Source organism: Podarcis gaigeae (genome assembly GCF_964106915.1).
Source record: "Podarcis gaigeae genome assembly, chromosome: 17".
Classification (NCBI taxonomy): domain Eukaryota; kingdom Metazoa; phylum Chordata; class Lepidosauria; order Squamata; family Lacertidae; genus Podarcis; species Podarcis gaigeae.
In genome coordinates, this window is record NC_139694.1 from 15505698 (window position 1) to 15520264 (window position 14567).

Here is a 14567-nt window from a genome sequence, read left to right on the forward strand (position 1 = left end):
TGTCATTTTTATTATAAATAAGACAACAAGCAATTTATTTATTTAATGACCGAAATGGTTAAGCGTCAGCATGGGAAGGCTGAGAGAACATTTAGGGTTTTTTTCTGGAATGCAAGCCTGCCACTTCTATTACAAAACCGAACTCTCTCTTTTTAATACAGTTTTATTTATTCTGCTAAAGAGACACACACACAAAATAACAGAACATATCCAATCAGAAATTCTGACAAATCAATAGACGTAAAAAAAACACCAGTCAATACAAGATGATCAAACTGTAGATACAATATCATCATTTTATTTGTATGCCGCCTTTCCATAGTTAAAACAATGCTCAAGGCAGCTTACAACATGACAAGGTTTACATCAGGGGGAGGCAAGGTTTACCTCGCCTGGGCTGTTGTTGTTTAATCATTTAGTCGTGTCCAACTCTTTGTGACCCCGTGGACCAGAGCACGCCAGGCACTCCTGTCTTCCACTGCCTCCTGCAGTTTAGTCAAACTCATGCTGGTAGCTTCAAGAACACTGTCCAACCATCTCGTCCTCTGTCGTCCCCTTCTCCTTGTGCCCTCCATCTTTCCCAACATCAAGGTCTTTTCCAGGGAGTCTTCTCTTCTCATGAGCTGGCCAAAGTATTGGAGCCTCAGCTTCAGGATCTGTCCTTCTAGTGAGCACTCAGGGCTGATTTCCTTAAGAATCGACAGGTTTGATCTTCTTGCAGTCCAGGGCTGATTTCCTTCAGAATGGAGAGGTTTGATCTTCTTGCAGTCCATGGGACTCTGAAGAGTCTCCTCCAGCACCATAATTCAAAAGCAGTGAACTCGCCTGGGCTAGTTCACTCCAGCAGAGATCCCTCCATGGGCCAGATGATGTGTGCGCATGTGAGTGGCACAGCCAAGATTTCCGGTGTCTGCGCAGACATGATTTCTGGCGTCTGCACAGATGCGATTTTCAGTGTCTAAGTATGCGCAGTCGCAATTTCCAACACCGCGGAAGTGAGTCCCCACGCCGCGCTGTGCCTGTTTAGCACAGTGCATGGGGACTCGCTGAGTGGGCAGCTCGGTTTGGGGGCAACTCGTGGGCTGGTTAAATGACCCATATGGGCCGCTTGTGGCCCATGGGCCTTAGGTTGCCGACCCCTGGTTCACATAGTTACCAACATAATAAAAGTCATAAACAATAAATTGTAAAACATCAAAAGGTACACATCCAAATGGAAAACAATCTCCACATAAATAATAAAATCTAAAACTAAAAATACAACATTAATATCAATAACAATTTAATATGACATAGATAAAAAATAAAAGCATTTTTTTAAAAAAAAATCATCAATTTGAAAAAAAAAAACACCCAATGTGTGTGAAATATACATTTGGGTAGGCTTGCCTAAGCAAAACAAAAAACTTTTCAGTAGATGTTGAAAACAACACAACAAAGGAACCTGCCTAATATTAATGGATGTCTTCATGCTAAAGACTTGACAAATGACAATATTCACTCCACCTGCTTCTCTCCCTCTGTCTAATTGTCGCTTTCACTTGCCTCTCAACTATGCTGGTACAAGCCTGCTTTGGGAACTATTAGAGAAAAGTATCTGCTGCTGTCATTATCTATTTTTTCATCCGTGTGTGTGTGTGTTTCCAAAGAGCCTTGTGATCCTACCCTATCACCCAGTGCCCTCAAACATACACAGAAAGTGCCATGGTTGTAACCAGGATTTCGGGGGGGGGGCAGGACTGGGGGGGGGGAGAACCAATGTGGTTGGTCAGTTAAGTATTTATATTGTTTTACTTGATCTAGGGAGATGGAAGCTGGCCCCTGCCTGCCCCCCCTCGGCTAAACCCATGGAAAGTGCCCTGATTATTTGGCTGAAAAGAAACTGACCAAACTGCTTTCACTTCCTAAAATGAGAAGGAGAAATTCCCCAGGCAGGGCCATGTGACCTCACATGGGAAGAGTAAGAGAGTGTAGCCACACCAGGAAGACTAAGAGAGTGTGGGCGGACTCCAAACAGAGAGAGAGAGGTGAATGTTTGTCTGTGTGGAATGAGATATCGTAGAAGCAGTCTCTGCCCTGACTCCTGAACAGCCCTCTGCCTCTGAAGCTAATATAAGGAGTCTTGCTTTTATAACCAAAATCAGAAACCTTGAACTGGCTCCCAGCCTCTTTTTCTGCCCTAAGCAAAGGAATCAACAAGCAGCAGCTTCTTGTGACCATGCTTGGTGGGATGGAGATGAGGACCTGGATTGAGCCTGTTGTTGCCGGGGCTCAGCTTGCGAGCTCTTTCTACGACACCGGGCTGCTTCTAGTGGTGAAGAACTACTACAACCAGACCAACTCCTCAGCTCACTCCGAGAATTCTCAGCAGAAAGCCATCTCCAACTTCTTCATCATCTACAAGCTTCTTGACGGCTTGACGCCGCTGCTGTCGGCTTACGGCCTGGCTAAGCTGGGCGACCTGAAGAGCAGGAAGATCTCCATCTGCGTGCCTCTCCTGGGCTATTTGCTCTCCCGGATCCTGCTGCTGCTCCTCATCCTGCAGATGTGGCCCATCGAGGTGATGTATGGGGCTGCTGTGTTGCACGGGCTGTCTGGAGGCTTCACCACATACTGGGCCAGCGTCATGGCTCTGGTGTCTAAGGGCTCTTCCGAGAGCAGGCGGTCGCTTCGCCTCATCGTCGTCGAGCTCATCTACGGCATAGCCGGCTTCGTGGGGAGCATCGCTTCTGGGCATCTCTTTGTCAGCTTCCACCTCAGCTACCGCCACGGCGCAGTCCTGGTTTCTTGCAGCGTTGCCTTATATGCTTTCTGTCTCCTCTACAGCCTCTTTGTCCTCAGGGTCCCCAAGACTGCAAGGTCTTGTCCTCTTGCGTCCACAGAGCCAAACCATCCGGACATCAAGCTGGATGAGGATGATGGCAGAGAGCCTCACTTCCACAAGAATTGCTCCTCTATGGTACCTTCCAAGCTCATCATTGCCATGCTTTTTGTGGCTGCCATAATGTATGACTCAACTGTGGTGGGAGCCATGGATGTGCTGCCATTTTTTCTCCTGAAGGAGCCCCTGAGCTGGGGGCCAGTATATATTGGCTATGCCAACGCTGCTGGCTATCTGATCTTTATCACCAGCTTCCTGGGAGTTTTTATGTTCTCCAGGGTTTTCAGAGACACCACCATGATTATGATGGGGATTGTGTCTTTCTCCGCTGGCATCCTCATCATGGCCTTTGTGCGATGGACGTACCTGTTTTACGTTGGTGAGTAGAGCCATCCTAACTCAGTGGGTTTATTGTGCTTCTATTCTGATGTCCCTTGTGAATTCTTAGTATGGCTTACATGAGCCACGCAGGATCCTCTTTAGGCACTGACCAGGCAAGTCAAATTCTGCATCGATAAAACCTCAAGTTCTGAGGTTTAGAGATTCACACAATAGTATATTGCACACTTCTTCTAGGTTTGACGAAGGAGCTGTGCAGGCCCTCAGAGCATCACCACCAGCTATTGGCAGTCTTGCCCACCCATCCCTCTTGCTTTCGAGATTCCATCAGGCATTAACCATACACTCCCAAGCATGTCTTGAGTAATCACGAGGGCTAGTAACTCTAAAGCTAAGGTTGTCATGATGCCAGATTCTGCCTCCAATTCTGTCCTGTTGTTAGGAGATAGAGCATTAATTCCCGTATGCAGCAGAATAAGGCGATAAAATATATATTCATATTATTTATTAAATTTGTATACCGCCCTATACCCGTAGATCTCAGGACAGTTCACAACACGGAAGTGTTTCCCAGTTCAGATTGCAGGTTGGGGAGCAAACTCCGGCTTTTTGCCGACATTGAGCAAAAAGTAATAATAATAATATACAAGAATATAAAGGGAAAGGGAAAAGAGAAAGAGTACATGTTGCATTCATTTGATGCATGCAGAAAGTTGTGATGTAGCGTGTGTGACAGGCTGCACTGATAATGGGCATCGTCAGCCTTGGTGGCAGAAAATATCCTTGCTTGTTATGTCTCTCTGAAGATCTCAGAGCAAAACATGTGGGTGTAGCTGAGCCAAACCTGTTTCCAAAGGGTATTACATAGCAACCACAACCATGCACTCATTCTGGTATTCTGCACTACGTTGGCAGAAAGCTATTAATACCTTCCTCAGAAGCATTGCTCAATGCTAAAAGGCGCTTCCTTGTTCTCCCGTTCCAGTACAACCTGTATTGTTCCATTTTTGCACACCTGCTGGGACTGTGTGTAGAAAGTTAATGTTTGCAAGATTCCCAGAGCACTTACCTGACGGAAGAGATCTTACAGCACAATTTTCTGCATGTTAGTCCTGCTGAGTGGGGCTTACTCTCAGGAAAGTGTGTGCAGGATTGCAGCCACAATTAAATAGGCTTTAATAAATGAATGAGCTGGTGGCAGATGTATAAAAGTTCATACAATGTTTTCATAGAATCGCAGAGCTGGAAGGGGCCACAAGGGTCATCTAGTCCAACCCCCTGCAATGCAGGAATCTTTTGCCCAACGTGGGGCTCAAACCCCTGTCCCTGAGATCATGAGTCTCATGCTCTTCCAACTGAGCTATCCAGTGAGGAAAAGCAATGATACCTCCTTTTTAGATTATGCACATGTGCGCAGTGTTCAGGGATGATGGGAGCATAGTCCAGATTAACATCTGTAGGGCCACAGGTTCCCTGACCCTGCCTTAAGAAGAGGCAGTCCTTTGTATGAGAGAACAAAAAAAGTGACAAGGTGATGCTTGCCATCTTCAGCTTTTATTGCAGAGAATCCTTCCAACTCCAGAATTCTATTATTCTACGGGGTGGGGGAAGGGGTTATTGTTTTGTTTTGGCTTTGTTCCTGTTTTTATTATGTATTTTGTGTTTTCATCTTGTATTTTTATGTTGTAAAACCACCCTGAGATCTTCAGATGAAGGGCATCTACTATTACTACTACTACTACTACTAATAATAATAATAATAATAATGTACAAGGCAACTTTTTAGTTTAACTATAATGATAAAGGGGCGTGGGTGGCACTGTGGGTTAAACCACAGAGCCTAGGACTTGCCGATCAGAAGGTCGGCGGTTCGAATCCCCGCCACGGGGTGAGCTCCCATTGCTCGGTCCCTGCTTCTGCCAACCTAGCAGTTCGAAAGCACGTCAAAGTGCAAGTAGATAAATAGGTACCGCTCTGGCGGGAAGGTAAACGGTGTTTCTGTGCGCTGCTCTGCTTTGCCAGAAGCGGCTTAGTCATGCTGGCCACATGACCCGGAAGCTGTACGCTGGCTCCCTTGGCCAATAAAGCGAGATGAGCGCCGCAACCCCAGAGTCGGCCACGACTGGACCTAGTGGTCAGGGGTCCCTTTACCTTTACTTATGATGATAAAACATTGCAGGCCTTCCTAAAATAATTTAAAGAATACCATCTGACTAGGCGTGAGTGAATGAATGAATGAATTCACTCCTAAATTTCATTCATTTACCTGACTAGAGCTGCTCCTGCAAGAGCTTATTCGTGCAGGCATGCCTGTCATCTGATGACATTATCAGTTAAATGATCATTTGGCTATGTGGACCAACCCCCTCCCCACTGGTGAATCACACCTTAGAATCATAGAATGATACAGTTGAAGGGACCCTGAGGATCATCTAATCCAACCCCTTGCGATGCAGGAATATGTAGCTGTAAACAATCACAGCACTTAACTCCCAAATGGGCCCACCAGCTCCAAGTGGAGCTTGCCACCATGCAGGAGCGTGTTTTTTTTCTGGCAGCGGTCCCGGCGCTGAAATATCTGGGAAGCAAAAAAAATGAATGTGCCTGAATCAAATCCAAGCCCCACGTTGGGCAAAAGATGCCTGCATTGCAGGGGGTTGGACTAGATGACCCTCGTGGTCCCTTTCCACTTTACAATTCCAAAATTCGAAGTCCAGCTTCTTATGCATCAGAGGAGGAGGAGGGGCTTTGCAGGATAAGCCAGCACAATTCTCCCAGCATTTCACATGGGCCTTGGGGTAGGCTTGGCATGTTCTGCCTGAAGATCCCTTAATTCATCACCATGCTGGAATCTGAACCAGGGGTTATTTAGCTTCTAGCTTGTGCAGCCTAGGACCCACGTACCTACAGGACTGCCTCTCCTGGTATGCCCCGCGGAGGACCTTAAGATCCACAAATGACAACATTTTGGAGGTCCCAGGTCACAAGGTGGTTAGATTGGTTTCAACTAGGGCCAGGGCCTTTTCAGTACTAGCCCCGACTTGGTGGAACACTCTGTCACAAGAGACTAGGGCCTTGTGGGACTTGACATCTTTCTGCAGGGCCTGCAAGACAGAGCTGTTCCACCTGGCCTTTGGTTTGGACGCAGTCTGACCCTTATTTTTCCCTCCCCTTACGGTCTTGATTTATCGACTACTTTTAAAATGAGGCTGCATTTTAAATTGCATTTTAACCTGTATTTTAAATTGGTTTGTGTCCCACCCCTTATGTTTTTTACTGTGATTTCATTGGTGTTAGCCTCCCTGAGCCCAGCTCTGGCCGGGGTGGGCGGGGTATAAATAATTTTATTATTATTATTATTATTATTATTATTATTAGCTTGTGCTTTTTAAGCTTTAACACGTGCACTACTTCAACTGCAGGGGCGCGGGTGGCACTGTGGGTTAAAGCACAGAGCCTAGCACTTGCCGATCAGAAGGTCGGCGGTTCGAATCCCCACGATGGGGTGAGCTCCTGTTGCTCGGTCCCTGCTCCTGCCAACCTAGCAGTTCAAAAGCACGTCAAAGTGCAAGTAGATAAATAGGTACTGCTGTGGCGGGAAGGTAAACAGCGTTTCCGTGTGCTGCTCTGGTTCGCCAGAAGTGGCTTAGTCATGCTGGCCACATGACCCGGAAGCTGTATGCCAGCTCCCTCGGCTAATAAAGTGAGATGAGCGCCGCAACCCCAGAGTCGGCCACGACTGTACCTAATGGTCAGGGGTCCCTTTACCCCTGCTAGGCAGTGGAAGTTTGGTCTGATGATTACATGAACCCTCTCCTTTCCATTCTCTTCTGCTCCAGCCCGTGGTGTGATGTTGTTTGCCCTCATTCCCTTGCCGACCATCAGATCTTTGCTGTCGAAACACATAGAAGGAACTTCCTATGGTAAGTTGCTGCTTTGAACATCTTGGCATTGTTCATCTAAATGCAAAAAAATTTTTTTACTTATTTCGTTCAGAATAAGGCTATGAAGACAGTCACATTTCTATCATTTTGTGTAGTGGATCTAAGAAGGATAGATTCCCTCGCCTCCCTCTTTCAAATATAATCATCTCACATGACATAGGTGATCGACTGATTAATTTAATGGTGCAGGCATCTAACTTGGAGCAGACCGAATTAATGAAAGGTCTCTAAGCAAGCTGCCTGATGGTACTAGATGATAAAGCCAGGCTTGGTTCCTTTTTTTAAAAAAAAATGCTTTTATTAAAGATTTTCTTGGGTTACAAAATCCCTTGCCTGCTGACCAACAGAGAGTCTCTCCCCTCCCCTAATACGTAGCACTACGTACTAGCAGATGTATTTTTACAAAAGTTGGGTGCCATCCCCACTCTCCCAAACAATAGCAAGTTCCCAGGGGGTTCCAGGAACTCACCCCGGATCTGTGTTCCTTTGGAGAATTAAGACATGGTGGAGACTGTCGTAGCTTTTTTTTTTTTTAAATGCCTTGTTCACCTGTTTTCACCTTCAGTCTGAATGGATGGGTTTCAGGTCTTACAGCATGGTCATTTCAAGAGGGGCTTGTCCCCCACAGCAGTGCAGCCAGCCTTCAGCCAACCTGCCCAAGATGGATCCCAGTCTTTTCTCTCTTCTTCCTAGAACACCTTGTTCAAAAACTCTCTTTTCCTGTCACCTCAAACACACAACCTTGGCAACACCTGTCTCTCCAGGTCAAAGGATTACTCTCAGGTGGTCCATCGACTCCTTTTATCGTGATAAGAGATCTGCTGTTTGCAAGGCCAGCCAGGATGGTTTGCATAATCCAGCCCAGGAATTCCTTGTCTGGCACAGTTCTGAAGTTTGTACTTTCATCCATACCCCAATTAATTAAAATTAATACCATTTATCAATTTTTTAGGATTTATGCCCCCCACCCCCAAATCTATAACGGTACTGTGTCCGGGTTTCTTTTACAGTCACTTTTTGGGCTGCAATAAATTCTGAACTCCCATCTGCTGCCAGGTAGCAGAAATAAGCTGTTTATTATTTACCGGCTCACGTTTCAGAAGCCAAAAGAGATGCAATTTTTAAAAGCCCTTAATTACTCTGGGGCTCTTTAGCTCACTTTCAGCATGATATATCTCCACCTTGGCCATCTTTTAAAAATTTAGAAAGCTGGGAAAGTGATAAATAAAAAGCAAAGCTGTTTAAAGTGGTTGTTGAGTGTTATTTATTGTGTTCCACTTCCACTCTTGTTTCTAGGAAAGGTGTTTGTCTTGCTGCAGCTTTCCCTGGTGATCACAGGTGTTGTGACCTCAGCTGTCTATAACAAGATCTACCAAAACACCTTGGAGTGGTTCAGTGGGTTCTGCTTCCTGTTGTCATGTGGTGTAGGATGCCTGAGCCTCATCCCTATCAGGTAAGCAAGGCAAAAGGTAAACTGCTGTTCTGAAAGCCTGCCTTTTCAAGAGGATTGTTTTTGTATCTGTGTGTGGCTCTTAAAAACTGTTTTATTTGATCAGGAGTTTTATTGAACTTTAAGCTCTTGTTTATTATTCTAGGTCTGCTCTGTGTTTCTGTGTGTAACTGGTATCTTTCAGTAGGCTTGCTGTTTTCAAAACAATTACCGTATTTTTCGCTCTATAAGATGCACTAGACCACAAGACGCACCTAGTTTTTGGAGGAGGAAAAACAAGAAAAAAAATATTCTGAATCTCAGAAGCCAGAACAGCAAGAGGGATCGCTGTGCAGTGAAAGCAGCAATCCCTCTTGCTGTTCTGGCTTCTGTGATAGCTGCGCAGCCTGCATTCGCTCCATAAGATGTATACACATTTCCCCCTTACCTTTTAGAAGGGAAAAAGTGAGTCTTATAGAGCAAAAAATACGGTAGTTATGCCTGTTTTAGAAGTGATTTTTTTTCCATATAGAAAGTTACATTTGTTACTCAACAATTATATTCCAGTTCAACATAACTAATGACTTCCTGCTCGCCCAACATCAATGTTCATAACGCAAATTGCATACAATTGTGTTTTAAGGTTCTGTCTTATCGAATTCCATCCTCACCAACATGTTTCTATTTTTGGCTACATGTTTTGGCAACATGTTTGGCTATTTTCTTACATTTCAAACCCTGCTGTGGCCTCCATGTATGGCAAGTAATTTTTTATAAAGACTAGAAAAGGTTCCCAGTCTTCTTTGAAATATTCTTTTATCAGAAGTGATGAGATATTGAGAGGGGCACAGAGTGCTCCAGCAACTGCCCCAAACTTGGTGCCTTCCAGTTCCCAACATTCCCAGCCATTGGTCTCATACAAGTTGGGTTTGATGTGAGTTGTCATCAAGAAACATATTTAGGGGAGAGCTGCTTCAAATGCTGCTGAGGACTGGGGGGAGGGGCAGGTTCAAATCCTCACTCAGACATGAAGCTTACTAGCCAAATTTTGGCCAGTTGCTATCTCTCAGACTAACCTACTCTATAAGGCTGTTGTGATTGGATCCCAGTACGTTTCCGAGCACAATTCAAAGCATTGGTGCTGACCTTTAAAGCCCCAGCCTTGGCCCCTTATACCTGAAGGAGTGCCTCCACCCCCATCATTCAGCCGGAATCTGAAGTCCAGCTCCAAGGGCCTTCTGGCCATTCCCCCCCCCCCCCCGCAAGAAGTGAGCTTACAGGGAACCAGGCAGAGGGCCTTCTCGGTAGTGGCGCCCGCCCTGTGGAATGCCCTCCCATCAAATGTCAAGGAGTTAAGTAACTATACAGCCATTAGAAGACATGTGAAGGCAGCCCTATATGGGGAAGCTTTTAATATTTGATGTTTTATTATGTTTTATTATGTTTTTCTATTTGTTGGAAGCCACCCAGAGTGGCTGGGGTGACCCAGTCAGATGGATGTGGTATTATTATTATTATTATTATTGGCAGTAGCAGCAGCAGTATTTGCTTTGCCAAACACCTTTGTGAGTTTTACAAGGTGGCAATGGCTGGGCAAATTGCCAGATTGTAAGCATTTGCCCTATATAGCGGGCTACACTTGAAATTTGGCAGAGGCTCCATCAGCTTGTGTCCCAGACTAGCTCCCTAGTACAGTGGTACCTTGGTTCTCGAACTTAATCCATCCCAGAAGTGCATTTGACTTCTGAAACCGTTTGAAAACCAAGGCACAGCTTCCAATTGGCTGCAGGAGCTTCCTGCACTCAAGCAGAAGCCGCATCGGACGTTCAGTTTCCGAAAAACAGTACAGTTTTGCAAGGAAGTCCACAAAAGTGAACAGCTCTTTTTGAAGCATGGGTTGCATGGTTACCTAGAAGTCATGCTGTAGCAGTGGAGTTTCTGTACTGACAAAGGGTTGCACTAGAGGATCTATTAATCCCCCACACATTTATTTATTGCCAGCCGGCCTATGCGTGACCTCTTGGAGACGTTTCTCGCTCATGCATACAGCTAGGCTGCATACAAGGTGTTACTTCTCAATCTGCCAGCAGATGGAGACACCTGCTACCCTTTTCTCAGCCACCTTTAAAGGTAAAGGTAAAGGTACCCCTGCCCGTACGGGCCAGTCTTGCCAGACTCTGGGGTTGGTGCGCCCATCTCACTCAAGAGGCCGGGGGCCAGCGCTGTCCGGAGACACTTCCGGGTCACGTGGCCAGCGTGACATCGCTGCTCTGGCCAGAGCCAGAGCCAGAGCCGCACACGGAAACGCTGTTTACCTTCCCGCTAGTAAGCGGTCCCTATTTATCTACTTGCACCAGGGGTGCTTTCGAACTGCTAGGTTGGCAGGCGCTGGGGCCGAACGACGGGAGCGCACCCCGCCGCAGGGATTCGAACCGCCGACCTTGCCAATGTTAAACTCATCCTCCGCAGCAGATTCTTGTCAGCTGGAGAACACCATCCACGCATAAGGGAAAGGTTTGCAGAAGTACCAAAATAAAAAATGCTGAGGGCTGTTAGGTGGTCCAGTTCCCTTTGCAAAGCTACAGTCCCTGGGGAGAGGGATTGATTGGTGATTGATTGATTGATTGATTGATTGATTGATTGATTGATTGATAAACCACTCCGGGAACCGTAGCTCTGTGAGAATTGAGGTTGCCTAAAAAAACTCTCAGTGCCCTTAACAAACTACAGTGTGTCTGTTTAAAGTATCATCCTAGTGTTTTAAATGTGTTTTAAATGTATAATGTGAGTGTGACCTTGTTGCAGGTCCCACTCCTCCCTAATACTTTCTGTTTTATAAGCCATCTGGTCACTGATTATGCTACTTTGGTTTGGGGCAATATTTTTTTTAAAAAAAAGATATGACTTCCAAACAGAAAAATGGTACATTTCAATCCTATTCTTGGGATTAAGAACAGGCACACTTATCCCTTTGATTTTACACATCAATTCCTCCCTGTGTTTTGCTTCTTTCTCTCTCCCCTGCAGTATTATAGCATGGAAGCAAAAGGCACCATCTGGTTCACTTGAGATTTTGACGGACTGAGAGCAGAAGGAAGTGGCTGTACCTATTTCAGAAGCGGACGTACAGATCAAGAGCATGACTTGAGGGGCCCAGCAGTTGGGCTGCTTGGAAGCTGCCCTGCATCTTGCAATTACCTGCATGGAGAGAGATGTTCAGTATCTACTACTGACTGGTCTCCATAGCGTTTCAAGGAGATGGTACTGCAGGTTAAAATCAAGATGCAACAAGCAAGACAATTGGCAGCAACAGAGGAGGAGGTGGCATTGACACTGTAGCATGGTTCTCCTTCCACCCAAAACGGTTGCCATCGCTAATGCCAATTCCCTCGTCCACATCACTCCAGCTCTGAAAGCAAATGTCCTCCCCTCTGTAAGCAACAAGGGTCTTGCTACCCTCTTTCTAGAGCAGAACATGCCACACTAGAGGCCTTCAAACACAAGCGGGTCAGAAGCTCTCAATTGCCCACACTGAGCAATTGGATTAGACTATATGGCTTCCAATGACTGTTCCAGCTCTATTCGTCTATCTCACTGAAGTCGCAGTAGCATTTGAGGTCCAGCTCTGAGGGCTTTCTGGCGGTTCCCTCATGGCCAGAAGTGAAGTTACCAGGCAGAGGGGTTTCTCAGCAGTGGCGCCCTCCCTGTGGAACACCCTCTTGTCAGATGTCAAGGAGATAAAGAACTACACAACTTTTAGAAGAATCTGAAGGCAACCCAGTATAGGGAAGTTTTTTAAATGTTTGATGTTTTATTATGTTTTTATATTTTGCTGGAAAGAACCCTGAGTGGCTGGGGCAGCCCAGTCAGATGGGTGGGGTATAAATAATAAAATTGTTGTTGTTGTTAGCTTTCATAGTATGAGTTGGAATGTTTAAGGGACCACAGACTGCTGCTTCTTCATGTGCATGTCTTCAATGTGCGACTTCACATTCTTACAGATGTCCTTACAACAGGATCCAAGGAGGGAGGAGAGCAGTTGCTCACACTTCCTTGCTAGGGGAATAGAAGCAATGTTCTATAATCCTCTTAACAGTGACTGGACCAGCCAGTCAGCAATTCCACTCAGGAGTGAGTATATACACTTTGGCAAGATATATCTATCTATCTAATGGTCTCTTTCCCCCAACAGACTATCACATTGTGCTGCAACTCAGCAGGGCTTTGCTCCACTATACCCTTGTCTAAAGTCACCTGGGTACCATGATTCTGCCTCTCTTACACTACAGCTTGGATTATTGCCATTTATCTATTCAGGGGGCAGGGGTTGTAAACACTGTGCTGGAACTCACAACATGAAACGAAGACAAAGAGGTCACATCTACACCGTGCATTTAAAGCACAAAGCTTATGGTTGGAGGATGGATGGCGGCTAACAAATTGAGATTGAATCCTGACAAGACAGAAGTACTGTTTTTGGGGGACAGGGGGCGGGCTGGTGTGGAGGACTCCCTGATCCTGAATGGGGTAACTGTGCCCCTGAAGGACCAGGTGCGCAGCCTGGGAGTCATTTTGGACTCACAGCTGTCCATGGAGGTGCAGGTCAATTCTGTGTCCAGGGCAGCTGTCTACCAGCTCCACCTGGTACACAGGCTGAGACCCTACCTGCCCGCAGACTGTCTCGCCAGAGTGGTGCATGCTCTAGTTATCTCCCGCTTGGACTACTGCAATGCGCTATGTGGGCCTACCTTTGAAGGTGACCCAGAAACTGCAATTAATCCAGAATGCGGCAGCTAGACTGGTGACTGGGAGTGGCTGCCGGAACCACATAACGGTGGTCCTGAGAGATCTGCATTGGCTCCCAGTATGTTTCCAAGCACAATTCGAAGTGTTGGTGCTGACCGTTAAAGCCCTAAACGGCCTCAGCCCAGTATACCAGAAGGAACATCTCCACCCCCATCGTTCAGCCCGGACACTGAGATCCAGCACCAAGGGCCTTCTGGCGGTTCCCTCATTTCAGGAAGTGAGGTTACTAGGAACCAGACAGAGGGCCTTCTCAGTAGTGGCGCCCACCCTGTGGAACACCCTCCCTTTAGATGTGAAGGAAATAATCAGCTAGCCTATCTTTAAAAGACATCTGAAGGCTTTTTAATATTTAATGCTGTACTGTTTTTAACACTTGATTGGGAGCCGCCCAGAGTGGCTGGGGAAACTCAGCCAGATGGGCAGGGTATAAATAATAAATTTATTATTATTATTATTATTATTATTATTATTATTATTCCCTACCCCCTACTGAATCCTGGCAGCTGTAGTTTGTGAAGGGTGCTGGGAATTCTAGAGGTAAACTATAGTTCCCACAACTTCTCCTTTGGCCATCTAATCTATGTTGGTGCTGTAAGCAAGGTCCTAGGTGCAGGGTTCTTAGTTCACCTGTTCCATTCAGAAGTCAGTAGGATGTAAACATCATTCCACTTTGGCTGCAATGATGCCTGGTGTCAGAAAGGCAAAAGGGTTTGTGGGGGGGTGTCATCACAAGTATTCAAACCTTCAATTCTCAGGCATCTTATAAGCAAACACAACACACACCAAGAGCATCGTATTTACTGGTAAAGCAATTTAATCCGTTTATTGATCCAGTCCTCTTTTTTTGTCATAGAAACCATCCTTATACACACAAAGAGTTTATCAAGCATTATAAATTATTTTGCCTTAAAAAAACACACACCACTACAGAGTCAACACAGCACAGTACTTATTATTTTGTACATAGGCATATAAAAAAAGATAAAAGTGAGCAGACCACATGCTAGCACCTGGACAGACCTGGAGAACCCAATTCACAGGGAAGCTCCCTCAGAAAGCCCCACCATGCACAAACCCAGCTGACTTTAGCCTTGGTGGGGCATACAGAGAAGCACTTCCTGCTGGAAATATCCTGCCTGTCTCCCAGAACAAGAAGGGAAATGGGTTC

At 45.9% G+C, this 14567-nt stretch overlaps 1 protein-coding gene across 1 annotated transcript; it reads left to right on the forward strand.

Moving 5' to 3' along the window:
• Positions 1-1999: 1999 nt before the first annotated feature.
• SLC46A2 (solute carrier family 46 member 2) lies at positions 2000-12502 on the forward strand. The gene is made up of 4 exons (XM_083719372.1): positions 2000-3260; positions 7060-7143; positions 8461-8617; positions 11621-12502. The coding sequence occupies exons 1-4, from the start codon at positions 2219-2221 to the stop codon at positions 11676-11678; spliced, it is 1341 nt and encodes a 446-aa protein (XP_083575498.1). The 5' UTR covers positions 2000-2218; the 3' UTR covers positions 11679-12502.
• Positions 12503-14567: the final 2065 nt, after the last annotated feature.

Bases quoted from the DNA above. Each gene is read 5' to 3' on its own strand.
- SLC46A2 (XM_083719372.1), top strand. From the start codon at position 2,219: ATGCTTGGTGGGATGGAGATGAGGACCTGGATTGAGCCTGTTGTTGCC. The intron at 3,261-7,059 runs GTGAGTAGAGCC...CTTCTGCTCCAG, and splicing joins GACGTACCTGTTTTACGTTG to CCCGTGGTGTGATGTTGTTT. The intron at 8,618-11,620 runs GTAAGCAAGGCA...TCTCCCCTGCAG, and splicing joins CTGAGCCTCATCCCTATCAG to TATTATAGCATGGAAGCAAA.